This window comes from Myodes glareolus, chromosome 1 (genome assembly GCF_982192425.1).
Source record: "Myodes glareolus chromosome 1, mMyoGla1.1, whole genome shotgun sequence".
NCBI lineage: Eukaryota > Metazoa > Chordata > Mammalia > Rodentia > Cricetidae > Myodes > Myodes glareolus.
In genome coordinates, this window is record NC_142026.1 from 61,130,468 (window position 1) to 61,157,569 (window position 27,102).

Below are 27,102 nucleotides of genomic sequence, written 5' to 3' on the forward strand. Positions count from 1 at the left end.
GGCAGCTACCCATCTGAGTCTTAGTGTCCCCCTAATTTAGAGGGGGCGTCACTGAGGGACTGATGAGATCAGCACACACGTTGTCATAGCCAAGACAATGTCCACACCACCTTGGATATCACACCCTGGGGGCAGGACCCTATGAGCTGATGCTGAACAAGTGGACAGTTGTCTCTCTTGGGTTGGCCCGACCCTGCCAGTGCAAGTACACAGTGTTCTTCAAACACATTGCGCTGACTCTAGTTTGCTTACAGTCTCCATCCAACCCTGTCTCCAGGGATTGCACCAAGTCCCCTAGACTGGCATTTGTAAATACTCTGCTGTATTTGTGTTCTAGTTCCAAAAAAGTCAGCGTGTTAAAGAAGTTAGGTAGGTGCAGAAATGAAAAGGAATATTGCTGTAAGATAGCTCTCTTGGGGCCAAAGAGGTGGCTCAGCAACTAAAAGCAACAGTTTCTCTTCCATAGGACCCAGGTTCGATTCCCACCCACCAACAGGGTGACTCAGAACTGTAGGTAATTGCAGTCCCAGCATATCCAAAACCCTCTCTGTCCTCCAGTGGCACCAGGTGTGCCCATTGTGCCGACACACATGCAGACAGAGCACCCTTACACATTAAGAACCAAAAACAAAAACAAATTATCATCCCATAGCCAGGCATGGTGTTGCATAGCTGTAATTCTAGCAATCAGAAGGCCAAGGCAAGATCAAAAGTTCAAGGCCAGCCTGGACTGTATCCATAAACCCTGTCTCTAAACAAAACAGTAAACAAAATCACCTTGCTGCATAAGTAGAGTGTATAACTTTTCAACTACAAAACTGTGTTGAAGTTATTCTATCTTTCACAAAATGTATTTACTTTACCAGGTGATCATGGTGCACGCTTTTAATCCCAGCACTCGGAAGGCAGAGGCAGGTGGATCTCTGTGAGTTTAAGGCCAGCCTGGTCTACAGAATGAGTTCCAGGACAGTCGGACTGTCTTGTGAGGGGTAGTCATGTGACTGGGGTGTAGCTAGCTCAGAGGTAGAGTGCTTAGCTTGCACAGTCTTGGCTCTGGGTTCTAGGTTTGATCTCCAGTACTATAGAAACAAAACAAGAAAGCTGGGCAGTGGTGGCACACGCCTTTAATCCCAGCACTCAGGAGGCAGAGGCAGGTGGATCTCTGTAAGTTCAATACCAGCCTGGTCTACAAGAGCTAGTTCCAGGACAGGCTCCAAAGCTACAGAGAAACCCTGTCTTGCAGAATCAGAAACAAAACAAGAACACAATGCATTTGTTGGCCCTGACTCAAATGTGTGATTCAAAGTGGTCTGACATCTGAGGGAGTAGCGGGAACTTGGTGAGGCTGCGCAGGGACAGGAAGGGTATGGGTAGATGTCTCAGACATTTTCTTTAAATTCATTGACATATAGTAATTTTTTTTTTCAAATTGAGTCTCACGTAGCCCAGACTGGCTTGGAACTCATTGTGTAGACTGGGACAGCCATGAATTTCTGTTTCTTCCGCTTCAGCCGTCCTAGTGGTGGGCTAATAGGCATACAATGGTATCATGTTACACGTAATGCTGTGTCATCTGCTCTTGCCTTTCGTCTTCACTCGGGTGTTTGTTTATGGTTTTTCCCCACCGAGTCTCATTATGTAGACCAGGCTAGCCTCTCACTCACAGAGCTCCATCTGCCTGCACCTCCTAGTGCTGGGGTTGAAGGTGTTTGTCAGTATACATAGATTTGTCTCATTAAAAAAAATTAATTACATTTTTAAAACTTTGGTGTGCCATGGCACACACATGAAGGTCAGAGGACAGACATCTTGTAGATGCTGATGTTGTCTTTGTGGTCGGTACTTGTGTCTTGGGGATTGAATGCAAATCATCAGATTTGTCAACAAGCACTTTTTCCAGCTGAGCCATCTTGGTGGCTCATGCATCATTTTTTTAATTTATTATTTTGCTGGGTTTTTGTTGTTGTTGTTGTTTTATTTTGTTTTGAGACCGTGTTTCTCTGTGTAGACCCGGCTGTCCTAGAACTCACAGAGATCTGCCTGCCTCTGCCTCCCGAGTGCTGGGATTAAAAGCGTACACCATGTGAGACGGTAGTCTCACATGCTGTGGATAGAAAAGAAAGGTGATGGCGAGAAAGGGTCTGGTGCGCATGTGCGTGCATGCTCTGGTAGCATTTACGCAGACATCAAAGCGAGATGAGGAAGCCATCCCTGCAGAGACCATGTAGTATGTACCGCATGCCTGTATCCTCAGCATTCTAGACATTCTGAACATTCTAGAACAGGTTCCCATATACTGTCTGCATGAAGGTGCTGGTATGAAGGCAGGGCGTTACCCAGTGGAGGGTCGCCTGGAGGTGGGACTGATCATCTGCCTTGAAGATGTGAAAGTATGGCTGTGTGAGGAGGAAGCGAAACAGTGAAGGTCTGGCAGGGCACAGACCTTGGGGGTGGTAACCAGGGAGACAGATTCCGAGTGTTTTTATATTGCCTTGTGAAGATACTGTGTGATTTAAGCAGGGAAGCCAGGGCAGGGCCTAGTGGTCAAATGCCCCCCTCGCCCCTTTTTAAGACAGGGTTTCTCTGTGTAACAACCCGGATAGTCCTGAAACTTGCTCTGTAGACCAGGCTGGCTTAGAACTCACAGAGATTCGCCTGCTTCTGCCTCCCAAGTGCTGGGATTAAAGGTGTGTGCCCTCATGCCTGGTATCATTCTAATTTTTAAATTTTATTTTATGTATTTGAGCATTTGCCTGCATATAAGTTAGTGCACCACGTGTGCAGTTCCCACAGAGGCCAGAAGAGGGCGATGATGGAGCCTCTGGAACTGGAGTGGCAGATGGTCAAGCCATCATGGACCAAACCATGGTCCTCTGTAACAGTGAGTGCTCTTAACCACTGAACCATCTCTCCAACCCAAGAGTGACCATTCTAGAGGACACACGTCAACCAGGCACGGTAGTAATCCCTTGTAATTTTAGCGTTTAAGCTGAGGAAAATTGTAAGTTGCAGCCGGGGCTACATAGTAAGACGCCGTCTCAAACAACAAAAGTACAGTTAAGTGGCATTTAATGCACTCATTGCTGTGCAACCACCACCTCTATCTGATGCCAAAGTATTTTCATAACCTTTCAAAAAAAAATCCCCGGACTCATGGACTCATTAAGTAATCATTCCCCGTCCCCCCTCCACCACTCTAGGCTTGGAAACCAATCCTCTTTCACCTCTATGGAGTTACCTGTTACAGATACTTCATATAAGTGAGGCCCTCCAACATACAGACTTTTGATTCTGCCTTCTTTCACTTGTGATGTTTTTAAATGTTTTTATTTATTCAAGTATGTGAATATTTTTATTTATTCAAGCATGTGAGTGTTTTGCCTGCATGTGTGCCTGTGCACCACGTGCATGCAGTGCCTGTCGGAGTGAGAAGAGGGCATCAGAGTCACAACTGATTGTGAGCCACCAAGTAGTGTGGCGCTAGGAACTGAACCCAGAAAGAGCAGCTGATGCTCTTAGCCATTGAGCCATTGATCTCTCCAGCATCACAGCTTGTTTTTGAGGGTCTTCTACATTATCCCAGGTATCAGTACCACAGTCCTTTTAAAAACCTTTTTTTTTCTTTTTTTTTTTTATGTGTGTGTTCGTGTGTGCGTGCGCATACACGGATGCCATGCCACACAAGTGGAAGTCAGAAAACAACTCAGAGAAGTCAGTGCTTTCTACTGTGTAGGTTCCAGGGATCGAACTCAGGCCGGCAGGCTTGACAGCCAGCACCTCCCACCAAGTCTTCTCTTACGTCCCTTTTCATAGCCTGACATTTAACTGAACAGACCACTTGAGTCTTTTTAAATTGCTGGGGGATGTGTGTAGTCTGTCTGTTCTCTTGGGAAACAGCTACCAGAGGGGAAGAGCAGCAGGCTGCTCGTGTGGGAGACTGTTGGCCGAGAGGGCCTCAGACCTAGAAGACGTGGCTGGGGCTAGCGTGGCAGTGTGGCAGGTGTGCTGCCAGACTGGATGTGTGTGGGAGGGAGTCGTTGGGCTGGAGCAGCCAAATGGATGGTCCATCCTGTTCACACCATGCAGTGGTCAGGGTGAGAAAGAATAATTGCATTTGGATGCCAGGATTTGTTTGAAACTGAAAGGGATACTGGGGAATTCCGTTTATGGCTGGCGCATGAGCTATTAAGCCTATCCCCTATTGATAGCCGGCTGGGTGGCTTCCAGTGTTTGCTGGCACGGCCTCTGTCCCTCTGAACTTGGCCTGTGGGTTTGTGGGAATGTTCCTGAGGGATACATTGTGAGAAGTAGGAGGGCCGGGTCAAAGAATAGGAATTGTACATACTGCCAAATGGCTGTTCAAAAAGGTTCCACCATTTAGATTCCCACCAAAAGTGCAGGAGAATGTCAAGTTTCCTGAGCGCTTGCCAACAGTGATATTATCAATCTGAAAGGAAGCCGTGCCAACGAGGACGGCCCGAAATAGTACCTGATTTTTTTAAACCTAAACAGAATGATACATGGCTGCAACTGACATGCAGATGTCTATTTATTTATTTTACTTACTTAGCATTTTAAATACGTGTATCTGCTGCCCGTGAAAGCCAGAAGAGGGCTGTGGATCCTCTGGAACTGAAGTTAGAAGCAGACAAGAGATGCCATGGGGCTGCTGAAATGGAACCTGGGCCTCTGCAGGAGTGACCAGTGCTCTCAGCCTTGAGCCATCTCTCCAACCCTCTTTCCTTCTTCCCATCGCTTCCTTTCTCTCTTCCCTTGATCTTTTCTTTGAGATGGGGTCTTGCTATGTTATCCATGTAAATCCAGTTCCTGAACTCAAGTGATCCTCTTGCCTCACCCTCAGGAGTAATCGGGCTCCACGTGCCAGTCTCTACACTCAGCTTCTTTCCTTTCTTCCTTTCTGCTTTATTGAGACAGGGTTTCTCTGTGTAACCCTGGTTGTCCTTGAACTCATTATATAGACCAGGCTGGCCTCAAACTCGCCAAGATCCATCTACATCTGCTTTCTGGGTGCTGGGATTGAAGGTGTGCACCCCCACACCTGGCTGGTTTAGGTTTTTTGTTTGTTTTTTGTTTTTTTTTAAGAGTTTATTTATTTATTTATTATGTATACAGTAGTCTCAGTATTCTGTCTGCATGTATGCCCAAAGGCCAGAAGAGGGCACCAGACCTCATTACAGATGGTTGTGAGCCACCATGTGGTTGCTGGGAATTGAACTCAGGACCTTTGGAAGAGCAGGCAATGCTCTTAACCTCTGAGCCATCTCTCCAGCCCGGTTTTTTTTTTTTTTTTAAGACAGGGTTTTCCTGTGTAACATCCCTGACTGACCTGAACTCACTTTATAGACCAGGCTGGCCTTATACTCACAGAGATCTGGCCTGCCTCTGTCTCTGGATGTTGGGATTAAAAATGTGCCCAGTTTAATTCATTTTTGAGGTACAGTCTCACATAGTCCAGGCTGGCCTTGGTACTTGCTGGGGATGACCTTGAACTCTTGATTCTCTACCTCGACCTCCTGAGAACGAAGAAAGTAAACCCGCACCACCATTTCCAACCCTTTACGGTTTTCCTGGCTGATTCTCTGTATAGAATGGCCAGGTAGCAGAGTGTGGTAGTACATACCGTTAACCCCAGCAGAGCAGACTGGTGGGTCTCTGAGTTTCAGGTCAGCCTGGTCTACACAGCCAATTCCAGACCAGCCAGAGCTACACAGGCAGATGCTTTTTGTGACTTTGTTGTGTGTTACTGAACTGCTTTTCAGAAGGACTACAGTCATTCCTTGTCACTGCTTTTGTAGGCTGCCTCCTGCCATCTTGGTAAAAGGCGAGACATTTTGATTTAGATTATTCCTGCTTTGCCTGCTGGCCCGCGGTAGGGCTGATTGGGTCAGATGGAGTTTACCTTGTGTTTTCTCAGTTCCTGGCTGTATGGTTGAAATTCATGTGAATTTCTGTAAGCTTGTAGAACTCCAGGTTAGTGTACTGAGCACTGACCCGGGGAACCGGGGCCACTGTGGTAGCAAGAACCTATTCCTTAGAATGCTCTTTCTTTACATAGTAATGCTAATACAGTTCTTTTTTTTTTTTTCTAAGATTTATTTATTTACTATGTATGCAGTGTTCTGTCTGCATGTATGCCTGCAGGTCAGAAGAGAGTCCAATACTTCATTACAGATGGTTGTGAGACATCCATGTGGTTGCTGGGTGGTGCTGGGAACTGAACTCAGGACCTCTGGAAGAGCAACCAGTGCTCTTAACCTCTGAGCCATCTCTCCAGCCCCACTAATGCAATTCTTTATCCTCTGGGGAATTGCAGAGATTGGCCCTACCATCAGCAGCTCGAAAGGAGCAGAGGTACTGACCCCACCCCATTCCACTGCCTGTTTGGTCCATGGGAAGACAAATGGATCCTAGAGAATGACTGTGGGTTATTGTGCCAGCAATCAGGTGATGGCTCAATTGCAGTTGCTGTCCCAAATGAAGTGTCTTTACTGGAGCAAATCAGTACAGCTGACAGACACATGGGTGACCTGGCAAATGTCTTTTCATCCACACTGATTTCTAAGACCTCCTGAAGCTGAGTGCACGTTGTCGGAGCCTTGCCTCAGGGCAACATCAGTGTTCCCACTTTCTGCCCTGATATGGACTTTGTAGAATTTGATCTCCAGGGTCCCTACAAGTCTTGTGCTGACTGCTGCATGACCAGCAGTATGCTGATCTCATCCAAGGAGCTGAAAGCAGTTTCTTTAGCGGAGTTAGCAGTAGTCTTTTCTGATATCAATCAGCCACAACCAATCTGGAGATAAAAACAACTGCTTAACTCACTAGAATCATAGTGATCATAGTGGGTATATGAGGGAGAGGGTGTGTGTGTGTGTGTGTGTGTGTGTGTGTGTGTGTGTGAGAGAGAGAGAGAGAGAGAGAGAGAGAGAGAGAGAGAGAGCTGGAGATTGAACCTAGAGCCTCATGCATGCACGAGAGAGAGAGAGCGAGAGCGAGAGCGAGAGAGAGAGAGAGAGAGCGAGAGCTGGAGATTGAACCGAGAGAGAGAGAGAGAGAGAGAGAGAGAGAGAGCTGGAGATTGAACCTAGAGCCTCATGCATGCACTAAGCCATAGCCCCAGCCCTTATCCTCTTCCCTCTTCCCTCGGTCTTCCAAGTACTGGGTTTGGTGGGCGTGTGCACTTAGGCCTGCCTCATAGTTGTTTAAACAGACAGATTTGTGTGTATGTGTAGAATGGATGTGTGTGTGCATGTGCACGCATGCACCAACTCATATACATGCAAAGCTCACGTGGAAACCAGACGTATCCTCTTCTAACACCCTATTTTTTTGTTGTTGTTGTTGTTGTTTGTTTCTCAAGACAGGATTTCTCTGTATAACAAGGTCCTAGCTGTCCTGGAACTTGTTTTGTAGACCAGGCTGGCCTCAAACTCACGGAGATCTGCTTGCCTCTGTGCTGGGATTAAAGGTGTGCATCACCACGCCTGGCTCTGCACACCCTGTTTTTAAAACAAATGTATTTTATGTGTATGAATGTTTGCCTGAACTTATATATGTGTACCACACGTGTGTGCTTAGTGCCCAGGGGAGTCAGAAGAGGGCTTTGGATCTCCTAGAACTGGAGTTCCGGGTGGGCATGCGCTGACATGTGGATGCTGGGCATTGGACCCAGGTCCTCTTAACCAATGAGCCATCTCTCTAGCCCTCCATCTTCTTTTCCGAGAGTCTTCACTGAACTTGCCAGCTAGACTGACTAGCCAGTGAGCCCCATGAAGTCAGCTGTGTGTCCCCTCCCCTAGGTACTGAGATGACAGGTGATGCTCCTCTCCATGGGTTAGGGAGCCAACTCGGGTCCCCATTCTCACACAGCAAGCTCGTTTCCCACTGAGCCACCTCCCCAGCCCAAGAGAGAATTGCTAACTAGCCCGGCATGGTGGGGCTGCTGGACTCCTGGCACTCACGTGGTTAAGGCAAGAGGATTGCAAAGACCTGGTCCCAGAATAGAAGGTGAAGGGGGCCAGTGAGATGGCTCAGTGAGGAACTCAGTGAGGAAATGTTGGCGACGACAGTGATGGCTATGAGGACTCTGGGACCCAGAGTAGAGAGAGAGGTGGCTCACACGTGGACACCACGGATGGCATGTACACACGCATACAAGGCTGGGGTGTGGCTCAACCATCGGCACTAGCAAGTGGCAACAGCTCCTGCCTGTAAGACTGGGGAAGTCAAAAGACAGCAACTCAGAACCCAGAGTTCCACAGAACCCAGACTTAGACCCGGAGGAGGGAACTCCTTTTGGCTTGGTGCTGTTGACATTTAGCGGATCGTTTGGGTGTTCATGGCAATTCGTACCACGTTAGATATGTGACTTCCATCTGCCTGTCTATCAAAGGACCCTTCCAGCTTTGCATTTGGAGCGAGGCTGGCTGTGCAGCAAAGTCAAGGCAGTGTGTAGGCTGCTCAGTCCCCCGAGATGGACAGGCAACAGGTCCAGAAATTGGCAGGGCTGGCGGCATGTAAGATGCTGTTTGGAGCTGTACCAGGTCCCAGTGGGCCCTTGTGGAGGCAAACTGATGTCCTCCATACTGACTTGGCTCCTTGAGGTATACGCAGGACATATGTCTGAGGGCTGTGTGACCTGAGCCTCCTTTGGGACCTGGGGGTCATTTATGCCTCAGTCAGATCCTCACCAAGTCGTTGACTTGCTAAGTGAGAGAATAAGAGACCTCCAAGTCAGGAGTGAGAGACTTCCCAGTTAAAAGCCACACAGGAAATATTTTTGACTTTCAGGCCATTTGGTCATAAGCACTCAGCCTTTCTGTCAAACGGAAATGCAGTTGGACAATATGTAAACAAAGGAGCCATGTTCCAGCTAAGCTTGGTCTGCAAAGGCACCCTTGCTTTCCTGTGCAGTATAGAAGGTGGGACACATCCCTAGTTCTGGCAGCAAAAGGGAAAGCTAGAGCTATTTAGAAGCTCAAAGAAAGCTGCAACTCGGCCCCCTGCAGGCCGGCTCCGGGAGAAGCCAGCTCTGCAGATGCTGTAGTGAAAGGGTGAAGAAACCACAGCTGTCCAAGCTAGGAAGGGAGATCTGGAGGCAGGCTGGAGCAAATCCTCCATCCTACAACCTGCAACCTTCCCCTAGTGCCCCCTAGTGGGTGGAACCTGGCAGAGCAAGCGTCCCTTTTCCCGCATCCTCGAAGCCTTCCTCAAGCGCCCCCTACTGGTGGATTCTAGTGGAACATTTGGAGAAATAACGGGGGTTGTAAGCTCCTAGAATGTGGGATTGGACGAATCAGAGGGACAGTCACGAGGGCTTCTATTGGCTTTGGGGCATTCAGGTGACCCTCCTGCCATCAGTTTCTTTTGCAATTAGTCAAAATAATGTTTTTTAAATTACAGTGTTAATTTTTATTGATCCTCCTCTTGCCTCTCGTCAGTCTGTCCTCCCCTTGTGTCCCCCTACTTCCCACAGTCCTTCCTGCCCTCTTGTCATATGTGCTTCACTACCCTGCCTCTCCCCTGCCCTTTCTTTTCCTTACTTAAAGATGTGTTGTGTAGATGAATGGATGAACGAGCAGAATGGGCAGGTGACCACAATGTGGGGGTTGAGGGTGAGGCAGGCAGGTGGAACAATGCCTCATGGGAGAATTTTGAAGTAGGCCTTAAGGGAAGAAGATAGAGATGCTCTGGGCTTTAAAAATCGGCTGAGAATGCTGGCCAGTAGATGAAAAGTGAGTGTTACTGTGGCATTTAAGCAGGACTGGTGTGATGGTTGTTGCTTGGGGTTCCTTAGGCTGCCAGCCGAGTGGTCTGGGGAACAGAAGTGAGCTTACTAAGTAGGAGCCGGCGTCAGTGGCAGAGGGGATGATGTCGTTCCTCGGGTGTTTGGGAGCAGAGTCAGAAGGGCCGAGTGTGGTGACTACAGCCAGGGTGAGGGAGACAGATGTGCATGGACTGACCTCTGGGCAGAGGACCCAGGTTCATTTCCCAGCACTGATGTGGTGACTCCTAACTGTCTGTAACTCCAGTTCCGGGGATCCAGTGCCCTCTTCTGGTCTCTGTGGTGTACATACATACAGACAAATGCTCATACAAAATTAAAAATAAACCTTTAGAACAAGGCTGGTCAGCACCCATATGTTGAGATCCCTGCAAACACAGCAGGGTCTGACTTGGGAGTGACTTCAGATGCCCCCAGCTTTGGAGGGTGGGAACTGCAGGCACGAAAAAACCCCATCAGAGGGCAAGTGATTCCAAATCCCAGAGTCAGCTAGGTCAAAATGGCCACCCTCCCCATCTTCTATTTCCTCACATGTGGGTCTGAAGGTCCCTCTGCATAGAGTTACTCTGGAACCAAACACGCTGTTCTGGAGAAACTGCAGAACGGTGGCCATGGAGGGGAGTATTGTACATGGGGGAATGTGGGGCTGGGTCCCAAGGTGATACAGAGGAGAGGAGGCAACTTGAAGACCCAGGAGACTGCGGTGATGTTCCAGGCTTTAGCAAAGGATTCTGGGACATGAGATACATCAGCCCCTGCTCTGACCTGGTCTCTGTGCAGTTGCCACAGACAAATGACATAGTCCTACCTTTGAAAGGTCTGTAGTTTAGTAGTAGAGGCACAGCTGTGAACAGACATTTTGTAATTTAAGCTACTGAAGTCAAGGGATGTCTGAGCTATCTGGGGGGCTTTAAAGGAATGGCTGGGATCATTTCCCTTCTAAAAAAAAAACAGATTTCACTATAGATCCTTGGTTGACCTGGAACTGCATGTTACAGACCAGGGTGACCTTGTACTCACAGAGATCTGCCTGCCTCTGCCTCCTGAGTGAATCCAAAGCATGCATGCACCATCATACCTAATGCATTGCTAAACAGACACTTAAGAGAATGCAAATCAGCAACGGTAATGTGAGAAAAAAGGACTCTGGGGTGGAGGTGAGGTGGTTCTCTAGGAGGCCTGACTCCTAGATACTGAGGAGTTAGCTGTTGCTGAGACCCGTCTTTTTCCTCCTTGATCGTGAGCTTGGTTTTTAGCTGCTGGTGGTAAGGAAGAGCCAGGGAGGCCCTGCAGTAGGGAATGGGTCTACAGAGTTCAAGAGCAAAAAGCAGGCCACAGTGGCTGGAGCAAACTCGTTAGAGGACCGTGTATGTAGGCGTGCCAGCAAGACAGGAGGATAGCTCTTCCCGAGTGATAGGGGAAGCCATTGTGTATGTGTATTAGTTTGTTCTTAAGATTTATTTATTTCATGTGTGTGAGTATTTTGCTTGCATGTAGATATGTGCACCACGTGGGTGCCTGATGTCCACAGAGGTCAGAAGAGGGTGTCAGATGCCCTGGAACTAGAGTTACAGACAATTGTAACCGCCATGTAGATGCTGGGAATTGAACCCTGGTCCTCTGGAAGAGCAGCCCACGCTCTTAACCACTGAGTCATCTCTCCAGCCTCATGATGTGTTTTGAACAGAAGACATCCCTTTAGCTTATATCTGGGGAGTGGATGTGCAGTTTGTGAGAGATGGGAGGGTGCTGGGGGGCAAGCGTGGCTGCCAGGAAAAGCACTGGGGAACGTAGATCATAGATCTGGATGAAGGAAATGGGGAGGAGTGGACAGACCTGGGAGGATTCTCAAGCAGAGCAGGAGAAAGAAGCAGCAGGTGTGGGGTCTGAGGCAAATGTACAAAGAGGCTGCTGAGCCACAAGAGACGGGCAGAGAGCAAAGAGGAACCCTACAGGCTTTCTGGGGAGGAAGGGGGATTCCCAAACAGTTTGCGTAAGGACCATAGAACCCTGGGTTATATCTGAAAGGCCAGTGTTTCCACCTGTCTGCACTAGGGTCCTGAGCCACCCTGGAAGGACTGTTACTGATGCATACGCACGCACACGTGCATACACACACACACACACACACACACACACACACACGATAGGATTCCTGTGTTTGTCTTGATGGTTCCCATACCAGTTCACCTTATTCATACATGTGAACATGTGATCAATTTAGAAAAAAGGATGAACGTGTGAACATGTGATCAATTTAGAAAAAAGGATGAACGCTCCCACACTCAGCCCCCAGGAATCCCTGTGCACACCACCACACACCTCCTCTGGTTATGCCTCAGGGCTGAGCTGTCTCCTGTACCTCATCTATATCAGGCTACTCCTCACTCACCCTGCATTCCTCGTTGAACCTGCGCTGTGTCTCTCGGCTCTGGGTCATCATCAGTTCGGAGTGGTTTCTTCCAGACATGAAGAGTGAGTTGTCCTTGTGATCTGCCTTCTCTCTCCCTGGCCCTGGATTCCACTGGGGCCTATTGCTCTTTCCTTGACCTTAGGTTCATTTGTTTCTGGTTTGGGTTTTTAAGTTATTTAATTTTTTAAATGGGATCTCACTGTGTATCCCTGGCTAGCCTGGAACTCATTATATAGACCAGGCTGGTCTTGAGAGAGTCCCTGCCTTTGCCCACCTCTTGGATGCTAGGATTAAAGTTGGGCATCACCACACCCTGTCTTGTTTGTGTGTGTCACCCTTGAGCGTCATCTTCAGAAATGCTGTCCACCTCATTGAGACAGGCTCTCTCACCGGCCTGAACTCACCGGCTACACTGCTCTGCCTGACCTCTGAGCCCCAGGGATCCATCCACCTGTCTCCACCTCCCTGATTCTGTGTCACAAATGAATTCCACCATGCCCAGCTTTTCCACACAGTTCCAGGGTTTTCACCCGGTCCTCATGCTGGCCAGGAAATCACTTTCCAGGCTGAGCTACCTCTCCATTGCTGACGTTGAATTTTGCTTTTATTTTTGTTTGTTTTTTTGTTTTGTTTTTGAGTCAGTATTTCTCTGTGTAGCCCTGATTGTCCTGGAATTCACTGTGTAGACCAGGCTGGCCTCGAACTCACAGAGATCCGCCTGTCTTATAGTTGTCCTTTGGGCCTATGGTATCTTTCTCTGACCTTAAATTACACGTCCCTGATCTCTCTTGGGTTTAGGGCCACTCTCAGTTATGGAGGTCATGATCTGGCTCATGGGTCATCACACCATGGGCTCCGATCCTGGCTTGTGTCCTCCCTTCTTGATATACTCTCTAGGGCCCTGAATCCCGTCTTCCCAGTCCCAGCCTTCCTAGGGACGCACCCTCCCTGCTACTGCCCACTTTCTTTCTGCCTGGACTGCTATGCCTCTTGTGTTCTCAGCTTCAGCCCCCAGGACAAGCTCCCTTCCCAGATTTGGGTTTGGGAATCTTCTGGCTGGATACAGAATTGAAGTGTGGGGAAGAGCACAGCTGTGTCCCAATGACCAAACCCTCCTTTGCAGAACGGTAGACCAAGGTCTAGACACATGAACCCCCTGCTTGACCCTACAGTCATGGGATGGGGCAGAAGCAATGCTCTACTTTCCCCGGACCCACTCTACCTGTTCTGTTGCTCAACTGTGAGTGTCGACTGCCACATGGCACTTGCCGGGCACCTGAGAGATGTCACTGTGTGCCCCTGTTACATGTGTCTGTCATGGCCCCATGAGCCCATGTGTGTGTCACTGTTGGCCAGCGTCTCAGCACGTGTGCATAGTCATAGTGCACGAAGCCCACTGTGCTGTAGAAATGACTGGACAGTGTGTGTGAGGCAGTATGTGTGAGCATCCCGCGTGTGAGATGTAGTACATGTGAGCATGCCCGCGTGGGAGATGCAGTACATGTGAAAATGCCCGTGTGTGAGGTGTAGCACGTGTGAGCATGCCCACGTGTGAGATGCAGTACGTGTGAAAAAGGCCATTTGTGAGGTACAGCACGTGTGAGCATGCCTGCGTGTGAGGTGTAGCACGTGTGAGCATGCCCGCGTGTGAGATGCAGTACGTGTGAGCATGCCTGCATGTGGGGTGCAGTATGTATGACCATGCCCGCGTGTGAGATGCAGTACATGTGAGCATGCCCACGTCTGAGATGCAGACTCTTCCCTGCTTTGTGTCAGCCCTCAGCTAACAGCTGGCTGTCATTCCCAAAGTGACATGATCCTGTGGGATCACTGAGTTCAGAAAGGTGTTTCCTGCAGGTCAGAACAGCCCAGCCTACACCCTTCTGTCTGTCCCACACTTTACCACTTCGGGCCGATCCCACAGCACTCCTCCCCACCAGAAGTATGCAGTCTTCCCCAAGATCATTGCGGCTGAGCTGTACCCTAGCCCTGTGTGTCCTTCAGACACTTGTCTAGATCACCGGTGCCTGCTGGAGGAGGAGATTTGTGGTTACACACGACTGCATCGTTCCAGCTGCTCCCTTGTCTGAGATTCCCCCATCTGTAAATGGAACTAGCCATGCCCCGGAGAGCTTTGGGCGAGACAGAGAGGATCAGGAGGAAGTCCTGTCCAGGGAGTAAGGAGATGGCCCGGTGGGTAGAGTCCTCTCCACACAAGTGTGAGGACCTGAGTTCAGACCCCCAGCACACTTATAAAGCCAGAAACAGCAGCAGTGCCCGGGAAGAAGAGACTGGATGATTCATGGCTCTTGATCAATAGGCTGTGTAGCTGAACCATCGAGCTCCAGATTCAGTGAGAGACCTTGCCTCGGAAAGTGAAGTGGAGCCAGGAGGTGGTGGCACACCCCTTTAATTCCAGTACTCGGGAGGCAGAGGTAGGCAGATCTCTGTGAGTTCGAGGTCAGCCTGGTCTACAGAGTAAGTTCCAGGACGGCCAGGGCCACATAGAGAAACCCTGTCTCGAGAAAAAAAAAAAAAATAGAGAGCAGGCAAGGAAGACACCCAACCTGAACTTCTGACTTTCACATTTGCATATAACACATCCCCGTCCACACACATAAACATGTGTACGCACATTGACACCACCAAAAATAAAGCAGAACACTTTTATCCATTCTGGTAAGCAATTAATAATCACCATCTATTGAAACCAAGGTCCCAGCACAAGCCAGAGACCCAGTGGCTTGGACACTAATCTCCTGCTTTCTCCTGAGGATGCAGGATGACAGCAGCAAGTGGTGGGCTTTAAAAACAAGGCTGTTAGCTGAGCAGTGGTGGCACACGCCTTTAATCTCAGCACTCGGGAGGCAGAGGCAGGCGGATCTCTGTGAGTTCGAAGCCAGTCTGGCCTACAAAGTGAGTTCTAGGACAGGCTTCAAAGCTAAAGGTACCCAGTCGAGAGAGAGAGAGAAAGAGAGAGAGAGAAGAAAAAAACAAGTAATAATAATAGCAATAAGGCTGTCAGCCTGAATGCTAACAACATTCACTACAGGAGGTGAAGCCTGTAATGCTAGTATTCAGGAGGCTTAGGGAGGAATATAGCCTTGACTATATAATGAGTTCAAGGTTAGCCTGAGCAAAATGGGACTTTCTCATGACAAAACAAAAGCAGGGCTGCTGCAATGGACCTGACCATAGTAGTGTTAGCCAGCAGGCCAGGGGGACTGTCTCAGATCTAACTCTCTCGGAGGTATCTCTAGTGTCCCTAACTGCCCACCTCTGTCTCGTGCCTCCCTCCCTCCGCCCCACCTGCTTCCCCTCCAGCAGAAGGCAGACTTGGCTGTGGCAGCCTTCACCATCACCGCGGAGCGGGAGAAAGTCATTGACTTCTCCAAGCCCTTCATGACCCTGGGGATCAGCATCCTCTACAGAGTGCACATGGTACATTTCCGGGACTGGGGGTGGGGAGGGTGACTAGAGATGGGCTTAAGTGGACCTGGGGTTGACGGGCTGGTCGGACTTGGGAGTTTCTGGAGGGTGCAGGGCCTGAGCACACAGCTTGTGGCAGGGGTAGCTGCTCTCACTGTTCTTTCCATGCCCTAGGGCCGCAAGCCTGGCTATTTCTCCTTCCTGGACCCCTTCTCCCCTGCTGTGTGGCTCTTCATGCTTCTTGCCTACCTTGCTGTCAGCTGTGTCCTTTTCCTGGCTGCCAGGTGAGTGGACCACCTGCTACTGGAGAGGGGATGGGGAGAGAGGCCGGAGTCCATACCACCCGCACTGTCTCTCTGTCGCTGCCACGGGTGCCCTATGCCTGCCTTCCTGTCTTTCTTGCCCTGTCTCTCTCCTCCCCCTCGAAAGTTTGACTTGGACTTTGGCAGACCTCTTTCCTTCATTTTCTCTCTGCTTCTCTCCTCTTGCCTCCACTGCAAAGTCTACTTCTGTGATGTGTTAGCATCTCTGCTATCTGCCCTCCTCCTTTTCTGCATGTGTCCATCACTCCCCCCTCCCCACCCCGCCTCTTCCCGTCTCTTTTCTGCACTTCTGCCTCACCCACCTCTCTCCACAGGCTGAGCCCTTACGAGTGGTACAATCCTCACCCATGCCTTCGGGCGCGTCCCCATATTCTGGAGAACCAGTACACGCTGGGCAACAGCCTCTGGTTCCCTGTGGGTGGCTTCATGCAACAAGGCTCAGAGATCATGCCCCGGGCGCTGTCCACGCGCTGTGTCAGCGGAGTCTGGTGAGTCCCATTGTACTCTCAGGGCTGGGAGGCTTCCATTCAGGGATAGAGAGGCTGCTCTACTCCCCAGCGAGTTCCTGGTGCCCTCCATGCTATGCAGTGAAGAGCCCAACCTCAACAAAGTTGCCCACCGTTTCTATGGCCTTGGGTAGGAGATGTCCCCTCTCTTTGCCTCAGTCTCCCTCATCTGAAAAATTAGACAGAAAGGTCTGTCACATTTATAAGCATTTGAAGATGGCTGGAAGAGAAGAATTGTGAGTTTGAGAGTAGCCTGACCTTAATATCAAGTTCAAGGTCACCGTGGGCTACTAATAAGAGACTGTGTCCAAAAATACCAAGGATTGGGGCCATGGCTTAGTGGTAGAGAATTTGGCTAGCATGTATACGAGACCAAGTTCATCCTAAGCATGTGAGGAAAGGGAAGGGCCCATGGCTCAGGCGTCAGTGAGTCGCCTGTGCTGACATAACCAGAGGGGCGTTGCTATTGCTGTCTGTGACATTGCCCTGGTTGTTACAGAGATTTAGAGTGGGGATCCAGTGTCCTGGATAAGATTCATTTACCTGGGACATGCGCCCAGAAGTCCATGTTAGCTACAGCTCAAGCCTGGCCTGCATTTTTAAAAAATATTTGTTTATTTACCTATTTATTTTGTGTATGTATTCATGTGTATGCACAAGTATGTGTATCTATAGATGCAGTCATGAGTTTCTTTTTGTTGGTTTGGATTTTTTGTTGTATTTTGGCATGTATGGTGGATGTGGTGGATGTGTGTGGGAATATATGCATACATGTAGTTGTGTATGCATATGTGTGCAAGAGTGTGCAGAGGCCAGAGATTGACACTGACCTTCTTCGTCTCTATTGCTCTCCACTTTATTATTAGAAACAGGGTCCCGCGCTGAACTTACAGCTCGCTAATTTAACTAGAAGGCCAAAGAGATGGCCCAGTGGGTACAGATGCTTGTGCTGTGAGTCTGTCAGCCTGAGTTCAGTCTCAGAGCCCACAGAAAGATGGAGAGAATAAACTACAGAGTTCTCCTGCCCTCCACGTACACACTGTGGTGTGCACATCACACACACACACACACACACACACACACACACACACACACACACACACAAATATAACAGTAAACAACCAAGCGGCCAAGGCATGGAAGGATATAGCTCAATTGGTGGTGAAGTGCCTCCTTAGCCTGCGTGAAAATCTGGCTTCAGTTCCCATCAGTGCGTAAACGGGACCTGGTGGTAGACACCTGTGTTCTCTGCACTGGGAGGTACAGGCAGGAGGATCCTTCAAGTGCATCCTTGGCTGTACTGAGTTTGAGAAAAGCCTCAGCTACAGGAAACCTTGTCTTAAAAAGAGGAGGGGTGGGGCCTAGGAATATAGCTCTGTGTACACTTGCCTAGTGTGCTCAAGGCCCTGAGTTTAATACCCAGCACTGGAAAAACAGAAATCCAGACAGTACCTCTGTGTTCATTTCTATGTCTGCTACAAAGGTCACCACCAATGTAGTGCTTTAAGATGAAACAAATGGGGCTGGAGAGACGGCTCAGTGGTTAAGAGCACTGACAGTTCTTCCAGAGGAGCCAGGTTCAATTCCCAGCACCCACATAGCAGCTTAAAACTGTCTGTAACTCAAGTTCCAGGGGATTTGACACCCTCACACCAGTGCACATTAAAATAAATCAGTTATTTAAAAAAAATGACACAAATGTACTGTCTTAGGTTCTGGAGGTCAGAAACCCAAAGCAGGTCTGTCAGAAACCTGCTTTGACTGTGGTTCAGGTCCTGAAAAGGATGTGTAGAGTCACTGGGGATGGGGTGAATCAGGTTCATTGCCAGCAGCATTTAATTGAAAAGAGAATACTCCTTTTATTCTCTGTAGTTGCACAAAGGATTAAGCGGGAGACAAGGGGCTGTGAACTGGGGTGTGTTTTGAGATCCAGGGTTGAGGAATTTAGCCTTGACCATGGTAATAGGCACCCGTCAGGTTAATGAAAGGGCTGCAAGTTCCTTGCTAGAGACAAGAAGGACTGTTAGCGAGCAGGACATTTCCTCAATCCCCTGGATGAATGGAGACCCTTATCCAAATGCCTGACTTTGGGAAAAGGACTTCTTCTGGGGAGCAGACCCTATACTGAATACAGTTTCTTAGTCTTACTATATGGACCTGTTTCCCTCTTACTGCTCCCAAAGGAGACGGTCCTGATGTCTTACTCTTTTTCCATTATACGGTACCATTCTTATTCCTCCACACTCATTAGCTGAACTCTTGCCCTTAATGGCCTCAGGCTCTGGATCTGAACTGTAGGCATTTCATCCTTGAGGTCAGGCGTGTATAGTAAATCTAACGTTCCTGTTCTTGGTGTCATTAGGAGGGCTCAGTAGGATTCCTGGTTACTCGGTCAGTGGTGGGGATTTTTTTCCAAAGAGTTGCTTTGTTTAGAGAGGCTACCATTGTACACATTTTCATCCTTTACCAAAGCCCCACACAAATTTCCCAAAGTGGAAGTTAAAAGGTTCTGGAGAAGGGTGGTCTGCAGTGTTGAAATGCTGGAACTTTGTCAAGCAGCAGTGGTCACCATGTGGTCCATGCCATAGATCTCACAGGGCTAAGAGTCATCTTTTCCAGCTTTTACAGGCCTCCTGTATTCTCTGACCTATGGCCTAGTTCTTCAAACAAACAAACAAAAATAGCATAACTTCATCAAATCTCTCTCTTACTTGTTATTTATTTTTACAAAGCTAGATATTGAACCTAGGGGTTTGTGCCTGCTGAGCAGGAGTGCTGCTTACCCTCCCTGGGGGATGCTAGGCAGGGGCTCTCCCGATGAACCACACCCCAGCCCCTCACTGAGTGATTCTAGGCAGGGTCTCTACCACTGAGCCACACCCCAGCCCCTCACTGAGTGATTCTAGGCAGGGGCTTTACCACTGAGCCATAGCACTAGTCAAGTTTTTGTTCTTGTATTTTGAGACAAGTTCTCACCAAGTTGCTTATGCTTGTCTTGAATTCACTCTCCCCAGCTTTCCTTGAGCTTTCAGCCCTTCTGCCTCAACCTTGGAAGAACCCGAAATTACACTGCTTTTCCACTAGACTTACCTCTGACTTGCTTCCACATCCACACACTTGTGTTCACCAGGCCTGTCTGCATGGTCTAGGATCATTTCCTCGTCTTAGCCCTTAATATCATCTCCAAAATCCATGCACTGAAAGGTCGATGTTTTCCAGGGGTTGAGGGGCAGATGTGAGTCAGTGGTCTCCACTCTGTGAGCCCAACTTCTTCCTCCTCAGCCTGGACCTGCTGTTTGAGGACCGTGCTGTCTAACCAGCCATTCCCTACCTTCTCCCGTTCTGGCCACCCCGAAGCCATTCATGCTCCCTGCAGCTGTTTGCTCGGCCTTGTGCTTTCCCACACCCCTCGCCCTCTCACACATTCTACCCATTCAGCAGCCTGGTTTGTCCCCTCCTGTGACTCAGTGACAGTGACCACCATCCTGCAGGAGGACTGTAGGGCATCCATGCTGTCTTCCTAGGGGATGTCGTGGGCCCTGGTCAGAATGTGCCTCCTGGGCAGTGTTCACTCAGCCCACAGTCTCCTGTAGCCATACCTGCAACCTCAGCAATCAGCATGCCCAGATGCTGTCCTTTACCACAAGGGGGCTCTCCCTTGGTCACTCTTTGGGAAGTGGATAATCCCCTAACCTCTCTCTCCTTACTGTCTGAGCCCTGCCTACCTTCACACCTCAGTGTCCAGAAAGGTCTCTGGGTTACCTCCTCAGCTATCGTCTCCACACCCTCCTGTCAAGAAGCCCCTCAGCCTGATCCAGCTAGCAGCAAGGCTTCTCCCCTTCCCCTCAACCCTCACTTCACATGTGACCATTGTAGCCATATGTCCAGTCACCGCCTTAGCTCAGACAGCATGTGTGCCCGCTGCTACTGCCCCCTTCTAGCATCCGCTGGCACTTCAGTCCTCAGCTTCAGCTTCACATTGCCCACTGCCTTCTCCCCACCCTGCCGTGAATCCACTGGCACCAGCAGTGTTTGCAGACTCTCTTTTCATAACTAATATTATTTTAATGCTTTTTCATCCTGAGGTGATATTCAATTTTTTAGGGCTGGTGAGATGGCTCAGTGATTAAGAAAGCGTGTACTGCTCTTGCAGGGGACCCAAGTTCAGTTCCCAGCACCCAAGTTAGTAGGCTCACTACTGCCTGTAACTGCAGCTCCAAGGGGATCCAATGCCCCCTTCTGGCCTCCAGTGGCACTGTATTCACATGCACTGACACACAAGATTTTTTTTTAAAGCTTTCAGTACAATGCTCTAGTTGTAATGAGAAAAAAAAAGGTGGTTAGATGTATTGTTTGTTTGTTTTTTGAGAAAGAGTCTCACCATGTAGCCTTGACTGTACTGGAACTCACTATGTAGACCAGGCTGGCTGCAAACTCACAGAAATCCACCTGTCTCTGCCTCTCAAGTGCTGGGGTTAAAGGTACACACCGCCATGCCCGGCTAGGTGATGTAATCTGTAATTGGATAACATAAGAGCAATAAGCAAATGCTTGTGCATGAATATGAGAGAGGACAGAAACAAACCAGGTGACATCTATTTATAATGAGTCAGTTCGGGATGCCGAGAAGTAAGGTCATTGATTGCAACGTTGTCGACACTCAGTGGTTGACACTCGGAAATATTTGGCAAAGGAACGTGCTGGTGCTGGTATGAATCACTGGGACCTGGTGCAGCTGGCCCAAGCCTCTGGACTTGGTGACTCAAGTGCCAGTGGAATCGCTGTCCTAAATGGTGGACATTTTTTCAGCAGTTCCCCCACACAACAGCGTCCAGCCCTCAATCTCACTCTCAGCTGAGTGAGAGCTGCGCTCTGGAGATTTCAATTCATACTGTGACCGCGTAAGAAATACATGTTTCCCTGCGTGGAGGAGCCAGGCTTTGGGAGCCGTGCCCTCAATTTTCTGTGTTGTTCAGACCAGGCCTTGCATTGTCAGCCCGCCCACTGGCAGAAAACAGGACAACTAACAAAGTGCCCCACACTTGACCCAACACGAAACATCCTCTAGATGCATGTCTCCGCTGCAGGCCACTCATGAATGCACTGGGCTAGGGCTGCTCACTTCCAGACTCCTCGTCTGAGCCTCTTCATGGATCCAGCCGTCTTGGGCTGATTCTCTTGGGTACTAACAGCTAACCCCAAATTTACCTTGTCCAAATAGCTCAGTGGGCAGCCGGTCCTTAACCCCTGTGCCCGTTGCCTCCACCCGTCCATCATGTTGCGGTCTCAAGGGCCAGCCTGGCACCTGATGTGTGCCGGGCAGCCACCGGGTCATTTCTTGGTAGTGGCTCACATTGGCCCATGAGGTGGGTGTGGAGAGATTGTGTCCATCCCTGGGCGTCATGTCAGGGTTGGAGGTTTGGCTTTTCAGGAAGCTGTATTATTTACCCTTTTGTCCACTCTCCCCTAACCCAGAACGTTTTGTACATGTGCTAGGCAGAGGCCAGTGGCCTTTTGTTGTTAAGGCCTGCTAAGATGCCAGCGGCGCCTGGGAGCCTCTCTCGGGTCTGTGACTTGCAAGAGGGCCTGGCCACTCTTCCTTGACAGAGCAGGAGGGTTACCAGGAGAGGCCAGGGTAGAACAAATGGCTGCCCTGGGGTCCTGCAGCCAACCCCATTGGGTACCCATTCTCCTGCGTGAGTCAGAAAGTGTCATTAAGATAGTGACAGTAAGCACGTGCCGAGCACAGTCTGTGTTTTAGGTTAGCCCAGTCCTCACAAAACCCTGTGTGGCAGAGCCAGCAATGATGCTACCAGCCCAGGTGAGGACGCCGGAGCCTAGCCTCAAGGTCATCCAGCTAGACGCCCAGTTGAGCCAGGACTTGGGGATTTTCCAGTTCTTTCCGTTATTGATTTCTAATTCACTTCCATTGTGGTCGGAGAGCATTCTCTGTAGGTCTTTAATCCTTTTAAATTTATTGAGACTCGTCCCGTGGCTCTGCAATATGGTGTGTCTCGGGAAATGTTCCCTGTGCTTGCCCTGGAGATGAATTCCAATGTTGGTGGGTGAAATGTTCTAGGAATGTCATTGAGCGTGAGTGGTTTGAGGTTGTCCATGGCGTCTGCCTCCTCACTGATCTCTCTGTGTGGCTGTCCTATCAACCACAGAGAGGGAAGTGGTGGCATCTCCCTGTGTGCTCTGCAGTTGTCAGATGCCTACTTTGCTGTGTGGGTTTGCTTTCTCTCTTTCTGTGCTCTTTCTCTCTCTCTCTCCCACCCCCACTTCTTTCTCTCTTGTTGAGGTCAAACCCAGATATTTGGAAAAATACTTTGCCACTTAGCTAAACTCTCAGCCTTTCATTGGTGAATTCCTGGCAGGTTCTGTACTGCTGAGCCACACCCCAGCCCCTCACTGGGGGATTCTAGGCAGGGGCTCTACCACTGAGCCACACCCCAGCCCCTCACTGGGGGATTCTAGGCAGGGGCTCTACCACTGAGCCACGCTCTAGCTCCTCATTGAGAGGAGGTAGGCAAGCATTCCACTGTGTAATCAGTTTTTACTTTATGACGTTTGCTTTTTTCAAGACTTCATAGCTTTTTAAAATTTGTCTTTATTGCTGGGCAGTGGTGGTGCATCCCTTTAATCCCAGCACTCAACAGGCAGAGGCAGGTGGAGCTCTGTGAGTTTGAGGCCAGCCTGGTCTACAGAGCTGTTTCAGGACAGCCAGGAGTCTTGAAAACAAACAAACAAAGATTGTCCTTATTTACCGAGGGGTCTGCATGTGCCACGGAGCACATGTGGAGCTCAGAGGACAACTTATGGGAGTCCATTCTCTCCTTCCACCATGTGGGACCTGGAGATCGAAACGTCATCAAGCTTGGTGACAAATGCCTTGACCCGCTGGGCTGCTCCTTGCCAGCCCCACTTTGAATTTTGAAACTCTGTAATTATGGACACTGATACGTGGGGCTGTTCCGTCCTCCTGAACTGCCCCCTCTGTCATCAGATCCTGTCTCTCGGTCCTGGCCCCAGTGCTTGTTCTGAGGTTAGCGTTGCACTACAGCTTGTGGATTCCTGGTGTTTACATTGTGTAGCTTGCCCATCTTTTCATTTGTGTGTATGTGTGTGAAATTTGTTTATTTTATGTGGATGGCAATTTTGCCTGCCTGTTTTGTGTGTTCCTCATGTGTACAATGCCCAGAGAGGGCAGAAAAGAGCGTCAAATCCTCTGGAACTAGAGTTACAGATGGGATTCCCTCCCTGTGTGAACACTGCAGGGTTGTTCTTTGCTTGAGAGGATTGCCTGTCCTTCTGAGGTCTCACCTCTCACACTGATATCTAGCAAAAGGTTCAAGCGAACCCTGTGTTTCGGGACACCCCCCACCCTATTTTGTGTGCCTTTTTCCTTTTGAGTGTTCTGTCTCCGAAATCCCATTCATCTTCAATCCTGCCTAGAATCCCCCAGTGAGGGGTTGGGGTGTGACTCAGTGGTAGAGCCCCTGCCTAGAATCCCCCAGTGAGGGGCTGGGGTGTGACTCAGTGGTAGAGCCCCTGCCTAGAATCCCCCAGTGAGGGGTTGGGGTGTGACTCAGTGGTAGAGCCCCTGCCTAGAATCCCCCAGTGAGGGGTTGGGGTGTGGCTCAGTGGTAGAGCCCCTGCCTAGAATCCCCCAGTGAGGGGCTGGGGTGTGACTCAGTGGTAGAGCCCCTGCCTAGAATCCCCCAGTGAGGGGCTGGGGTGTGACTCAGTGGTAGAGTACGTGCCTAGCATGCTTGAGACACTAGTTCTAATCTCTGCACTGCTAAAGATTTCCTCTATTCTGTCCAGCTTTTCTTGCTGCTCACATTGAAAGCATATTTCCAGACCATTGTCCTCTCTCATACCTGGAGTCAGAAGTTGCTGAAGCAGTACTTAATCTAGGGAGTCAAGCTCTAGAACCCCACTCCAGCCCTCTGCCCTAACTGACAGGCACTGAGCATTTTGAAAGTTAGAGCCACTGGGGTCAAGGGTCAGGAGGAGCCACTCAGGAGGGGGCCATGGTTACAGGTCAAGGTGCAAGAGATGACTCCAGCCTGTGGCTCACGCTTCCCACCCCTCAGGTGGGCCTTCACTTTGATCATCATCTCCTCCTACACGGCCAACCTGGCCGCCTTCCTCACGGTGCAGCGCATGGAGGTGCCTGTGGAGTCGGCTGACGACCTGGCGGATCAGACCAACATTGAGTATGGCACTATCCACGCCGGCTCCACCATGACCTTCTTCCAGGTGGGGTACCCCTAGGACCTCTCAGGCTAGGTACGAGGGCAGTCGACATACTTGACCTCTTGTGGGGGAGAGTTGCTACCTGGCTGGAGAGTCTGACTCTCGCCATGGAGGCAGATGGGAATCTAATGTGAGCCAGGCCTGGGTGGCACAGGCAGAGCAGAGTCAAGGAGGCTGCTGGGAGGGTTGGGCCAAGTGGTATGAGTTGTCAGGAGGAAGGAGGGGAGCTACAAGTTGAGATGAATTCACTCTTGTGTATGTGGGAAAGGGAGGGGACAAGGCTCGAGGGAAACCGTCAGAGTGGCCCTCACCCATCTTCCTTCATACTCCCTCTGCCAAGAACTCGCGGTACCAGACATACCAGCGGATGTGGAACTACATGCAGTCGAAACAGCCTAGTGTGTTTGTCAAGAGCACCGAGGAAGGAATTGCCCGAGTCCTCAACTCCCGCTACGCCTTCCTGCTGGAGTCCACCATGAATGAGTACCACCGGCGCCTCAATTGCAACCTCACCCAGATCGGGGGCCTCCTCGACACCAAGGGCTATGGCATCGGCATGCCGCTGGGTATGAGCATGGCTGAACTGGAAATGTGGGATGTGGGGGCTGACTAACCAAGATGTGTGCGTGAGCTCAGGAATATCCCAAGCCCGACTCCATAAGACAAGCAGCCTTGCCGTGTGACCCTGGATAGGTATGGTCACCAGCCTGAGCTTCTACACTTTGAACACACAAAAAGTCAGCCTAGAAACCAGTGAGCTCCAGCCTCGGGGGATATTAAGAGAACTGAGGTGACTTTGCATGTACTCCTCAGTTAACATGAACTACAGGGTCCAACACCTCCGAGGGAGACAGGATTTCAGGTTGTAGATGAGGATGACCTTGAACTTCTTGATCCTCCCACCTCCACCTTCCAGTACTAGGGATGTGTGTGTGTGTGTGTGTGCGTGTGTGTGTGTGCGCGCGTGTGCCACTTCCGTGCTCAGCTCTAACACCGTGCTCAGCTAAGACTTGGTTTACTTTGCTTCATATTCTCTACACCAAGCCTATATCCTAGCTCAGAGCAACCACTCAGAAAAAGCAGGAAGGAGCAGGGAGAAAAAGTTTATGCTTCAGTACATACTGTTTCACTGCCCAGCGCGAGAAACCCAAGCACTAGTTTGGCTCCAGACTTTGGTAATGTTTTCTCAAACGTGAGACTTGGGTACTTACTCTGTCCGCCCAGAATCTGGCCCCTGGGTACCCAAAAAACACTCACCATCTCCACTTGCTCGTATCTCTCTCCTGCCTGGCATTCAGTAGGTACTTCAGAATAGAGAGCCCAAGGAGAACACACGAGGGGGAAGGGGGCGGATACAGAAGGATGGGGATGCACTAAGCCGACTGCTGCGATGCCCTTCTAGGTGGCAGGCATGTTAGACCACAGATAGAGCCATATCCTATAGTAGTAGGGGCTGACAAGGACTGTGAACAGATGTAGAGGCAGAGATGACAGGGAGTGGAAAACTTGGTGCCATTTTGAATTAAGTTGCCATAGAAGACTCGTGAGGAGCCAGTGTGTAAGCAGAGACCTGAGGGAGGGGAGAGAAAGGACGTTCTGGGCAGAAGTGAAGGCCCTAAAGTAGAGCTTTGTCTGGCAGATATGGGGACCTTCTGGGAGGCCAGTGTAGGTGGGCTCCTTGGAATGGCAGCCCCCTGACAGAGAGCCTCCTCCTAGTTGCCATTGGCTTGGAGAGGCCTGACCTCTCTCTTGGCTGTTGTGTGACGAGATCGGGTAGAAACTGGGAGAGGTGGCAGGGCAGGTGGGGTTTGGGGTAGTGGGGCCCATGGTGATCCCCTCATGTGCCTGGCCAGGCTCTCCGTTCCGGGATGAGATCACGCTGGCCATCCTGCAGCTCCAAGAGAACAACAGGCTGGAGATCCTGAAGCGCAAGTGGTGGGAGGGCGGCCGGTGCCCCAAGGAGGAGGACCACAGGGCCAAAGGTCAGCCACCCCTTCCTATGCCTGCTCCTTCCCAGAAGCCACTTGGGCCCAGGCCCACACTGCCCACACCCTGGCTGTCCCCACCCTCCAGGTTTGGGCATGGAGAATATTGGAGGTATTTTTGTTGTGCTCATCTGTGGCCTCATCATTGCTGTCTTCGTGGCGGTCATGGAATTCATCTGGTCCACGCGGAGGTCAGCGGAGTCCGAGGAGGTGAGATTGACTGTGGTTGGGGCTGGAGTCCGGGAGATCCCAGGGCCCAAAGTGGTGGGCGGTAGGAACTTGGATGAAGTAGAGGGAGGATATAAGAGGTAGGGGTGGGGTCGGGGAGCCAGGAAGTAAGAGAGGAGCCAAGAAACTCCTGGTTAGATAAAGGAGGTGA

At 50.0% G+C, this 27,102-nt stretch overlaps 1 protein-coding gene across 5 annotated transcripts in view; it reads left to right on the forward strand.

Annotated features, from left to right (window-relative positions):
• Grik5 (glutamate ionotropic receptor kainate type subunit 5) overlaps positions 1 to 27,102 on the forward strand; it is a 62,312-nt gene that overhangs the window by 31,568 nt on the left and 3,642 nt on the right. For 4 of the 5 annotated variants that reach the window (XM_087907870.1, XM_087907865.1, XM_087907859.1 and 1 more), the window contains 7 exons: positions 15,543 to 15,659; positions 15,822 to 15,931; positions 16,285 to 16,458; positions 24,576 to 24,741; positions 25,079 to 25,304; positions 26,592 to 26,720; positions 26,812 to 26,933. In XM_087907870.1, coding sequence (XP_087763996.1) covers positions 15,543 to 15,659; positions 15,822 to 15,931; positions 16,285 to 16,458; positions 24,576 to 24,741; positions 25,079 to 25,304; positions 26,592 to 26,720; positions 26,812 to 26,933 — 1,044 coding nt within the window. The remainder of the gene's footprint in view (positions 1 to 15,542; positions 15,660 to 15,821; positions 15,932 to 16,284; positions 16,459 to 24,575; positions 24,742 to 25,078; positions 25,305 to 26,591; positions 26,721 to 26,811; positions 26,934 to 27,102) is intronic. The other variant, XM_087907860.1, reaches the window with a different exon arrangement.